We start from the raw sequence: 12567 nt of genomic DNA on the forward strand, positions 1-12567 counted from the left end.
TCGGTTAGGCCGATAGAAATGAGGGAGGAGATGTAAGGGGTGCCGCACTGTGGAGAGCTTTGTGGGGGAGAACAAGTACTTTGAATTGTATCCTGTAATGAATGGGCAGCCAGTGTAACGACTGACGAAGAGTGGACGCGTCTGAGTAACAATTAGCCAGATGGACGACCCTGGCTGCTGCATTAAGCATGGACTGGAGAGGGGAAAGTCGAGTGAGGGGGAGGCCAATTAATAGAGCGTTACAGTAGTCCAGGCGGGAGTGGATCAGGGCTACAGTGAGGGGTTTTTGTTGTTTCCATGGTGAGAAAAGGGCGGATTCTAGAGATGTTCTTTAGGTGTAAGCGGCACGAGCGGGCAAGAGATTGTATGTGGGAGGTGAAGGAGAGATCAGAATCAAACATAACACCCAGACAGCGCGCCTGCTGCCGGGGTGTTATTATGGTGCCACCCACGGAGAGGGAAATGTCAGGTTTAGGGAGGTTAGTAGAAGGCGGGAGCAGAAGAAGTTCAGTTTTGGAGAGGTTGAGTTTCAGATAGAGAGCGGACATGATGTCAGAGACTGCGGACAGACAGTCAGTGGCGTTCTGTAGTACAGCAGGAGTAAGGTCAGGGCCTATGATGACGTTGCGGTCACATGACCGTGACGTCACGGCAGTTCCTTCTGCCAGACGATCTGTGGCAACGGAACGTGGCGGTTGTATCGCGCGGAGCGGGAAAGGTGGCGTAGGGGAGTATGTAATCTTTTTTTTTTATTATTATTATTTTTAACATTAGATGTTTTTACAATTGGCGCTGCATAGGCCACGTCAATAGTAAAAAACTTGGTCACACAGGGTTAATAGCAGCGGTAACGGAGTGCGTTATCCGCGGCATAACGCGGTCCGTTACCGCGGGCATTAACCCTGTGTGAGTGGTGACTGGAGGGGACTATGCGGGCGCCGGGCAGTCAGTGCGGGGAGTAAGGAGCGGCCATTTTCTTCCGGACACTGCGCGTCGCTGCCATAACAGGCAGCTGGCGAGACCAATCAGCGAACGAATAACCGTGACAGAAGGACAGACAGACAGACGGAAGTGACCCTTAGACAATTATGTATATAGATGTATACACACATACACACCCCAAATGATATGCCTGACGGCTTTACTAATTTAGTAAAAAGAGAAAGTTATTGGATTTTTAAACTCTGCACACTGGCACCTGAGGGATTAAATCTCCTCATTGAAAAAGTCACATAACGGCTGCACTTTTGCCCCATTCTTTCATTATTTTTATGCATTTTATTGTTTATTTTATATAATTATTTCGCTATATCCTGTTTTTACCCTTTTTGATATGTTTTTAAACTGCGTTTGCGGCTTGTATCCTAATTAATCAGGTGATCCCATCTAATCATGTGTTCTGGATAATTGCTCCTTAAATCTCATTGGTTGGTGTTCCTTTATATACTTACTCCGGCCCGCTCTGTATACGGCCACCTGATGAAGACGGAGCTGTTTCGTCGAAACGCGTTGTGGATTTCAATAAACAAAGAAACTTTTAATCCTTTCATCTGTGTCCTGTGCGCTCCCATGTGACCGGAGTATCCTGCAACTCACCATGGCCATATTGTCCTAGTATGGCCAATTGAAAATGTATGTCCTATGTAATGTATGTCCTATTGAAAATGTAGGCCCCTTAAAAAATAGTGAGGAAAGAATGGTCGTAGATGACGAGGAAAAAGCTAACATATTAAACACCTTCTTCTCCACGGTATTCACGGTGGAAAATGAAATGCTAGGTGAAATCCCAAGAAACAATGAAAACCCTATATTAAGGGTCACCAATCTAACCCAAGAAGAGGTGCGAAACCGGCTAAATAAGATTAAAATAGATAAATCTCCGGGTCCGGATGGCATACACCCACGAGTACTAAGAGAACTAAGTAATGTAATAGATAAACCATTATTTCTTATTTTTAGTGACTCTATAGCGACAGGGTCTGTTCCGCAGGACTGGCGCATAGCAAATGTGGTGCCAATATTCAAAAAGGGCTCTAAAAGTGAACCTGGAAATTATAGGCCAGTAAGTCTAACCTCTATTGTTGGTAAAATATTTGAAGGGTTTCTGAGGGATGTTATTCTGGATTATCTCAATGAGAATAACTGTTTAACTCCATATCAGCATGGGTTTATGAGAAATCGCTCCTGTCAAACCAATCTAATCAGTTTTTATGAAGAGGTAAGCTATAGGCTGGACCACGGTGAGTCATTGGACGTGGTATATCTCGATTTTTCCAAAGCGTTTGATACCGTGCCGCACAAGAGGTTGGTACACAAAATGAGAATGCTTGGTCTGGGGGAAAATGTGTGTAAATGGGTTAGTAACTGGCTTAGTGATAGAAAGCAGAGGGTGGTTATAAATGGTATAGTCTCTAACTGGGTCGCTGTGACCAGTGGGGTACCGCAGGGGTCAGTATTGGGACCTGTTCTCTTCAACATATTCATTAATGATCTGGTAGAAGGTTTACACAGTAAAATATCGATATTTGCAGATGATACAAAACTATGTAAAGCAGTTAATACAAGAGAAGATAGTATTCTGCTACAGATGGATCTGGATAAGTTGGAAACTTGGGCTGAAAGGTGGCAGATGAGGTTTAACAATGATAAATGTAAGGTTATACACATGGGAAGAGGGAATCAATATCACCATTACACACTGAACGGGAAACCACTGGGTAAATCTGACAGGGAGAAGGACTTGGGGATCCTAGTTAATGATAAACTTACCTGGAGCAGCCAGTGCCAGGCAGCAGCTGCCAAGGCAAACAGGATCATGGGGTGCATTAAAAGAGGTCTGGATACACATGATGAGAGCATTATACTGCCTCTGTACAAATCCCTAGTTAGACCGCACATGGAGTACGGTGTCCAGTTTTGGGCACCGGTGCTCAGGAAGGATATAATGGAACTAGAGAGAGTACAAAGGAGGGCAACAAAATTAATAAAGGGGATGGGAGAACTACAATACCCAGATAGATTAGCGAAATTAGGATTATTTAGTCTAGAAAAAAGACGACTGAGGGGCGATCTAATAACCATGTATAAGTATATAAGGGGACAATACAAATATCTCGCTGAGGATCTGTTTATACCAAGGAAGGTGACGGGCACAAGGGGGCATTCTTTGCGTCTGGAGGAGAGAAGGTTTTTCCACCAACATAGAAGAGGATTCTTTACTGTTAGGGCAGTGAGAATCTGGAATTGCTTGCCTGAGGAGGTGGTGATGGCGAACTCAGTCGAGGGGTTCAAGAGAGGCCTGGATGTCTTCCTGGAGCAGAACAATATTGTATCATACAATTATTAGGTTCTGTAGAAGGACGTAGATCTGGGGATTTATTATGATGGAATATAGGCTGAACTGGATGGACAAATGTCTTTTTTCGGCCTTACTAACTATGTTAGTATATTTTTACGTGGGTTTCTCTTACCAAGCTCACCGCAGCTGTGAGAGCTTCTTCCATGGCTTTCAATTTTCTGAAATTGGATAACCAAAGACTGAGGTCTTGAGACCATATCCCCTGGAATGAGGCCTGGGGAACCTGACTCTCCATCCTCTTTTGAGGACATCTGTTATGATGGTCGATAGAAGATTCTGATTCCAGGTTATTCGTCTACTTAAATTATTTTTTAATTAAGCCAGCAGCTGAGTTAATGTTTTACTTGGCTGGATAAGTAGATTGTTCTGTTAAGGATCCCAGGGTTCCGTCTCAAGGGCATATGATGTGAATCTGTAGGATTCTTGTGTGGGCCTAAGCCAAAGCTACTGCCTGGATACACAAGGTCATGACATTGTGAATCTCACAGACACTTTGAATCATACTTTGATAGGTTTGTCTCTCGGTAACCAGGATATATTTGGTCTTGAGAGTCCAACAGAATCTGTAGGAACTTCTTCCTAGAAGGGTCTAGGTCTTATTTTTCATAGTTTACCGGCCACCCCTGAGATGTAAGAATCTGAAGGGTTCTCCATAAGTGATCTTCGAGTATTGGCATTATTGGACCCATCACCAGGAAGTTGTTGAGGTAATGATACAGATATTTTGGTTCCTGATGAATGCTACTACCGCCTCCATGACCCTGGTAAATACCCGAGGAGCGGATGAGGTTCCCAATCGGGGGACGTTGAACTTAAAAGTGGAGTACTTGATGTCCTTGGGTAACTGCAACTCTCAGGTATTTCTGGTGTACCGGGTTAATGGGAATGTGATAGTAGGCATCCTGTAGGTCGAAATGACAAAATCTTGTCCTATTATACAGTAGGAATGGTAGATTTTAATGATTCCATCTTGAATCTCCTGTACTTTATGTTCAGGGGTTTTAATTATATTATCCTGTAAGTTCCATTTGTTTTTGTTGGTTTATTTTTTTATACACAAGGAACACACAGAAATAATGTCCCCTTCTGCAATCTGTTTCTGGTACTGGGGAGATTATCCCTGCGGCTAGTAATTTCTGGAGTCTTGATGTTAAGGAGATTTGTAGCTCCAGGGATGATGAGGACGTTATCCTCAGAATCTGTGGAGGTTTGGAGGAGAATTCGATTTTAATTCCTTCTTTGACAGATTGAACCCATTGATTTGGGGTGATCATCTGCCATTGGGAGAGGAACTCAGAAATCCGACCCCTACTATTTTGTAATCATTGCCTCTCCTGATGCTGATTCTAGGAGAGCGAGATGTTTCTGCCTCTACCTCCCGCGGACCGCTTTCCCCTTTTCTTCTATATGAAGGGGGCTGTTTTTGTGGGGGTCAAAAGGACGGCTTCATGGCAATCTAGAGTTCTGGCAGCGTTTTCATCTTATCAGATGCTTTCTCCAATAATTCATCTAGTGCTGGTCTAAACATGTAATCCCCGAGAGGGATTAATTATGGAGGCTATGTCACTGCTCCACAATTTCAGCCGCAGTGCACGACTTGCTGAATTTGACAAGACTGAGATCTTGCCGCTGTTCTTAACTCTGTGGGGGTTTCCACTAAGAATCCTGTGGCCTTCTGAAGTAAAGATTCCAGTAGCTCTTACCTTGAGGTTCCCATACGGAGATGTTCTTCCAGATGGTTCAACCTCTGGAACATGGAACTTGTTGGACACGTAGATCCCACATGTGTGTTCAACAGCGCTGCTCCAATCTCAGTATTTCTTAAGCAGGCTGTCCATTTTACAATCCATTGGGTCCCTCAGTTGTGAGGAATCTTCAGATGGCAGTGTTGTCTTTTTTGCAACCTGGATATCCACCTTTAGTATTTCTCACCAAGATTTATATATTTCTTCCTCTAGTGGGAACCTAAGTTCTGCTGGAATCCCAAAGCGCTTCTTTGGAAGCTCCCATTCGTCCAATATTAGACTTTGGTATTTCCAATACACGAAAATATACATTCTTTTTTGTCTTATTCCGACATGGGGAGTACATTTACGCCGATATCGGACTCCCTCCCTTTGATGTGGGTTCCGGCACTGAGCCCACATCTTTTCCAGCACGTCAGCTGTTTTGAACAGCTGACATGTGCCAGGAACATCCGCGGGTGGAATCGCAGTGCACCCGCGGCTATTAACCTGTTAAATGCTGCTGCCAAACTGACAACGGCATTTAACACGACCTGTGTCCCAGGGGAGACAGGTGCAGCTATCGTCCTCAGCTGCCCGGCCTAAAAAGTTACAGGCCACAGAGCACCCACCACTGGATGACCTCCTCATGCCCCATAGGGACAGGAAAACACTGGAGGGGTGAGTTATATGACCTCTTTGTGTTTCCTGTCCCTATTGGGCGGGGAGTAACCTCCTGTAGTGCTGTCGTGGAGGGTGACAAGAGAGAACCGAATTAAAATCCCCCCCAGTCCATAAGAAAAAAAAAAAAAAAAAAAGAGAAAAAGTCCGGCTATCATTACTAGACGCAGTGAGGACGGCATTCAGAATCACCCGTCCATTACCTGCTCTACTAAAGCGCAGAGGCGGGCAACACAAAGCCCTGTACCGGCCACATTTTGTCCAGGAGCATTGTATCAATCCGACTGCACCCAACAGTGTGATATGAAGGGGGGCGGCCCGACTCCTGAGGCAGAGCGGTCCGGAGGGAGGGCGCGAGGGTCAGGGCTGTCCGGAGGGAGGGCTCAGAGGGAGCGGGCTGTCCGGAGGGAGGGCGCGAGGGTCAGGGCTGTCTAGAGAGAGGGGTCACACTGCGGCACCCTCGGCCTCCCCTGCTCCTTCTCCCGGCTTACACCGCGGCGCCCTCGGCCTCCCCTGCTCCTTCTCCCGGCTTACACCGCGGCGCCCTCGGCCTCACCTGCTCCTTCTCCCGGCTTACACCGCGGCGCCCTCGGCCTCACCTGCTCCTTCTCCCGGCTTACACCGCGGCACCCTCGGCCTCACCTGCTTCTTCTCCCGGCTTACACCGCGGCACCCTCGGCCTCACCTGCTCCTTCTCCCGGCTTACACCGCGGCGCCCTCGGCCTCACCTGCTCCTTCTCCCGGCTTACACCGCGGCGCCCTCGGCCTCACCTGCTCCTTCTCCCGGCTTACACCGCGGCGCCCTCGGCCTCACCTGCTCCTCCTCCCGGCTTACACCGCGGCACCCTCGGCCTCACCTGCTCCTTCTCCCGGCTTACACCGCGGCACCCTCGGCCTCACCTGCTCCTTCTCCCGGCTTACACCGCGGCACCCTCGGCCTCACCTGCTCCTTCTCCCGGCTTACACCGCGGCACCCTCGGCCTCACCTGCTCCTTCTCCCGGCTTACACCGCGGCACCCTCGGCCTCACCTGCTCCTTCTCCCGGCTTACACCGCGGCACCCTCGGCCTCACCTGCTCCTTCTCCCGGCTTACACCGCGGCACCCTCGGCCTCACCTGCTCCTTCTCCCGGCTTACACCGCGGCACCCTCGGCCTCACCTGCTCCTCCTCCCGGCTTACACCGCGGCACCCTCGGCCTCACCTGCTCCTCCTCCCGGCTTACACCGCGGCGCCCTCGGCCTCACCTGCTCCTTCTCCCGGCTTACACCGCGGCGCCCTCGGCCTCACCTGCTCCTTCTCCCGGCTTACACCGCGGCACCCTCGGCCTCACCTGCTCCTTCTCCCGGCTTACACCGCGGCGCCCTCGGCCTCACCTGCTCCTTCTCCCGGCTTACACCGCGGCGCCCTCGGCCTCACCTGCTCCTCCTCCCGGCTTACACCGCGGCACCCTCGGCCTCACCTGCTCCTCCTCCCGGCTTACACCGCGGCACCCTCGGCCTCACCTGCTCCTCCTCCCGGCTTACACCGCGGCACCCTCGGCCTCACCTGCTCCTTCTCCCGGCTTACACCGCGGCACCCTCGGCCTCACCTGCTTGCTCCTTCTCCCGGCTTACACCGCGGCACCCTCGGCCTCACCTGCTCCTTCTCCCGGCTTACACCGCGGCACCCTCGGCCTCACCTGCTCCTTCTCCCGGCTTACACCGCGGCGCCCTCGGCCTCACCTGCTCCTTCTCCCGGCTTACACCGCGGCGCCCTCGGCCTCACCTGCTCCTTCTCCCGGCTTACACCGCGGAACCCTCGGCCTCACCTGCTCCTTCTCCCGGCTTACACCGCGGCACCCTCGGCCTCACCTGCTCCTTCTCCCGGCTTACACCGCGGCACCCTCGGCCTCACCTGCTCCTTCTCCCGGCTTACACCGCGGAACCCTCGGCCTCACCTGCTCCTTCTCCCGGCTTACACCGCGGCACCCTCGGCCTCACCTGCTCCTTCTCCCGGCTTACACCGCGGCACCCTCGGCCTCACCTGCTCCTTCTCCCGGCTTACACCGCGGCACCCTCGGCCTCACCTGCTCCTTCTCCCGGCTTACACCGCGGCACCCTCGGCCTCACCTGCTCCTTCTCCCGGCTTACACCGCGGCGCCCTCGGCCTCACCTGCTCCTTCTCCCGGCTTACACCGCGGCACCCTCGGCCTCACCTGCTCCTTCTCCCGGCTTACACCGCGGCACTCTCGGCCTCACCTGCTCCTTCTCCCGGCTTACACCGCGGCACCCTCGGCCTCACCTGCTCCTTCTCCCGGCTTACACCGCGGCACCCTCGGCCTCACCTGCTCCTTCTCCCGGCTTACACCGCGGCGCCCTCGGCCTCACCTGCTCCTTCTCCCGGCTTACACCGCGGCACCCTCGGCCTCACCTGCTCCTTCTCCCGGCTTACACCGCGGCGCCCTCGGCCTCACCTGCTCCTTCTCCCGGCTTACACCGCGGCGCCCTCGGCCTCACCTGCTCCTTCTCCCGGCTTACACCGCGGCACCCTCGGCCTCACCTGCTCCTTCTCCCGGCTTACACCGCGGCACCCTCGGCCTCACCTGCTCCTTCTCCCGGCTTACACCGCGGCACCCTCGGCCTCACCTGCTCCTTCTCCCGGCTTACACCGCGGCGCCCTCGGCCTCACCTGCTTGCTTCTTCTCCCGGCTCCGGGTTCCATATCTCTTCTTCGGATTACGAAGTAGAATGACAACACCCCGCCCACATCCCGGTTGTGACACGCCCATCGATACTGAACAACAATTGTTTCCATGGGAATAAGACCCGCCTCTTCTCTACTAATTGGTTCAGGCTGCTGATGAGCAAAGAGCCGGGGAAATATTTGATTGGCCGAAAAACGTAGGCGGAGCCATATTTTCATGAGACTTGCTCTAACGTGGCGCCTAGATCCAGCAGTCGCCTCCCTGTTACCTGGCAACAAGACATCCCAGCAAACCCTGACTGACCGGAAAACGTCCCGATCAGAGTAACACCGGCAATCACTAGTCTACCCGTACACAACACAGCGGATACTGGGAGTGATGAATAATACAGCGGATACTGGGAGTGATGAATAATAGAGCGGATATTGGGAGTGATATATAATAGAGCGGATACTGGGAGTGATGAATAATACAGCGGATACTGGGAGTGATATATAATAGAGCGGATACTGGGAGTGATATATAATAGAGCGGATACTGGGAGTGATATATAATAGAGCGGATACTGGGAGTGATATATAATAGAGCGGATACTGGGAGTGATGAATAATACAGCGGATACTGGGAGTGATATATAATAGAGCGGATACTGGGAGTGATGAATAATAGAGCGGATACTGGGAGTGATATATAATAGAGCGGATACTGGGAGTGATATATAATAGAGCGGATACTGGGAGTGATATATAATAGAGCGGATACTGGGAGTGATATATAATAGAGCGGATACTGGGAGTGATGAATAATACAGCGGATACTGGGAGTGATATATAATAGAGCGGATACTGGGAGTGATATATAATACAGCGGATATTGGGAGTGATGAATAATACAGCGGATACTGGGAGTGATATATAATAGAGCGGATACTGGGAGTGATGAATAATAGAGCGGATATTGGGAGTGATGAATAATACAGCGGATACTGGGAGTGATATATAATAGAGCGGATACTGGGAGTGATGAATAATACAGCGGATACTGGGAGTGATATATAATAGAGCGGATATTGGGAGTGATATATAATAGAGCGGATATTGGGAGTGATATATAATAGAGCGGATACTGGGAGTGATATATAATAGAGCGGATACTGGGAGTGATGAATAATACAGCGGATACTGGGAGTGATATATAATAGAGCGGATATTGGGAGTGATATATAATAGAGCGGATACTGGGAGTGATGAATAATACAGCGGATACTGGGAGTGATATATAATAGAGCGGATATTGGGAGTGATATATAACAGAGCGGATATTGGGAGTGATATATAATAGAGCGGATACTGGGAGTGATGAATAATACAGCGGATACTGGGAGTGATGAATAATACAGCGGATACTGGGAGTGATATATAATAGAGCGGATATTGGGAGTGATATATAATAGAGCGGATACTGGGAGTGATGAATAATAGAGCGGATATTGGGAGTGATATATAACAGAGCGGATACTGGGAGTGATATATAATAGAGCGGATACTGGGAGTGATATATAATACAGCGGATACTGGGAGTGATATATAATAGAGCGGATACTGGGAGTGATGAATAATACAGCGGATACTGGGAGTGATGAATAATAGAGCGGATATTGGGAGTGATATATAACAGAGCGGATACTGGGAGTGATGTATAATAGAGCGGATACTGGGAGTGATATATAATAGAGCGGATACTGGGAGTGATGAATAATAGAGCGGATACTGGGAGTGATATATAATAGAGCGGATACTGGGAGTGATATATAACAGAGCGGATATTGGGAGTGATATATAACAGAGCGGATACTGGGAGTGATATATAATAGAGCGGATACTGGGAGTGATATATAATAGAGCGGATATTGGGAGTGATATATAACAGAGCGGATATTGGGAGTGATATATAACAGAGCGGATATTGGGAGTGATATATAATAGAGCGGATACTGGGAGTGATGAATAATAGAGCGGATACTGGGAGTGATGAATAATACAGCGGATACTGGGAGTGATATATAATAGAGCGGATACTGGGAGTGATATATAATAGAGCGGATACTGGGAGTGATATATAATAGAGCGGATATTGGGAGTGATATATAATAGAGCGGATATTGGGAGTGATGAATAATACAGCGGATACTGGGAGTGATATATAATAGAGCGGATATTGGGAGTGATATATAATAGAGCGGATATTGGGAGTGATATATAACAGAGCGGATATTGGGAGTGATATATAACAGAGCGGATATTGGGAGTGATATATAACAGAGCGGATATTGGGAGTGATATATAATAGAGCGGATACTGGGAGTGATGAATAATACAGCGGATACTGGGAGTGATGAATAATACAGCGGATACTGGGAGTGATATATAATAGAGCGGATACTGGGAGTGATATATAATAGAGCGGATACTGGGAGTGATGAATAATACAGCGGATACTGGGAGTGATATATAATAGAGCGGATACTGGGAGTGATGAATAATACAGCGGATACTGGGAGTGATATATAATAGAGCGGATATTGGGAGTGATGAATAATAGAGCGGATACTGGGAGTGATATATAATACAGCGGATACTGGGAGTGATCTATAATAGAGCGGATACTGGGAGTGATATATAATAGAGCGGATACTGGGAGTGATGAATAATAGAGCGGATACTGGGAGTGATATATAATAGAGCGGATACTGGGAGTGATATATAACAGAGCGGATATTGGGAGTGATATATAACAGAGCGGATACTGGGAGTGATATATAATAGAGCGGATACTGGGAGTGATATATAATAGAGCGGATATTGGGAGTGATATATAACAGAGCGGATATTGGGAGTGATATATAACAGAGCGGATATTGGGAGTGATATATAATAGAGCGGATACTGGGAGTGATGAATAATAGAGCGGATACTGGGAGTGATGAATAATACAGCGGATACTGGGAGTGATATATAATAGAGCGGATACTGGGAGTGATATATAATAGAGCGGATATTGGGAGTGATGAATAATACAGCGGATACTGGGAGTGATATATAATAGAGCGGATATTGGGAGTGATATATAATAGAGCGGATATTGGGAGTGATATATAACAGAGCGGATATTGGGAGTGATATATAACAGAGCGGATATTGGGAGTGATATATAACAGAGCGGATATTGGGAGTGATATATAATAGAGCGGATACTGGGAGTGATGAATAATACAGCGGATACTGGGAGTGATGAATAATACAGCGGATACTGGGAGTGATATATAATAGAGCGGATATTGGGAGTGATGAATAATACAGCGGATACTGGGAGTGATGAATAATACAGCGGATATTGGGAGTGATATATAATAGAGCGGATATTGGGAGTGATGAATAATACAGCGGATACTGGGAGTGATATATAATAGAGCGGATATTGGGAGTGATATATAATAGAGCGGATATTGGGAGTGATATATAACAGAGCGGATATTGGGAGTGATATATAACAGAGCGGATATTGGGAGTGATATATAACAGAGCGGATATTGGGAGTGATATATAATAGAGCGGATACTGGGAGTGATGAATAATACAGCGGATACTGGGAGTGATGAATAATACAGCGGATACTGGGAGTGATGAATAATACAGCGGATACTGGGAGTGATGAATAATACAGCGGATATTGGGAGTGATATATAATAGAGCGGATATTGGGAGTGATGAATAATACAGCGGATACTGGGAGTGATATATAATAGAGCGGATATTGGGAGTGATATATAATAGAGCGGATATTGGGAGTGATATATAACAGAGCGGATATTGGGAGTGATATATAACAGAGCGGATATTGGGAGTGATATATAATAGAGCGGATACTGGGAGTGATATATAATAGAGCGGATACTGGGAGTGATATATAATAGAGCGGATACTGGGAGTGATATATAATAGAGCGGATACTGGGAGTGATATATAATAGAGCGGATACTGGGAGTGATATATAATAGAGCGGATACTGGGAGTGATATATAATAGAGCGGATACTGGGAGTGATGAATAATACAGCGGATA

At 48.2% G+C, this 12567-nt stretch overlaps 1 protein-coding gene across 1 annotated transcript in view; it reads right to left on the reverse strand.

Annotated features, from left to right (window-relative positions):
* The window catches only part of NUCB2 (nucleobindin 2), a 116642-nt gene extending 108104 nt beyond the window's left edge, over nt 1–8538 (reverse strand). The window contains exon 1 of the mRNA XM_069740065.1: nt 8431–8538. Coding sequence (XP_069596166.1) covers nt 8431–8463 — 33 coding nt within the window. The 5' untranslated portion in view covers nt 8464–8538. The remainder of the gene's footprint in view (nt 1–8430) is intronic.
* Nucleotides 8539–12567: the final 4029 nt, after the last annotated feature.

The sequence above is a fragment of the Ranitomeya imitator genome, chromosome 9 (assembly GCF_032444005.1).
Source record: "Ranitomeya imitator isolate aRanImi1 chromosome 9, aRanImi1.pri, whole genome shotgun sequence".
NCBI lineage: Eukaryota > Metazoa > Chordata > Amphibia > Anura > Dendrobatidae > Ranitomeya > Ranitomeya imitator.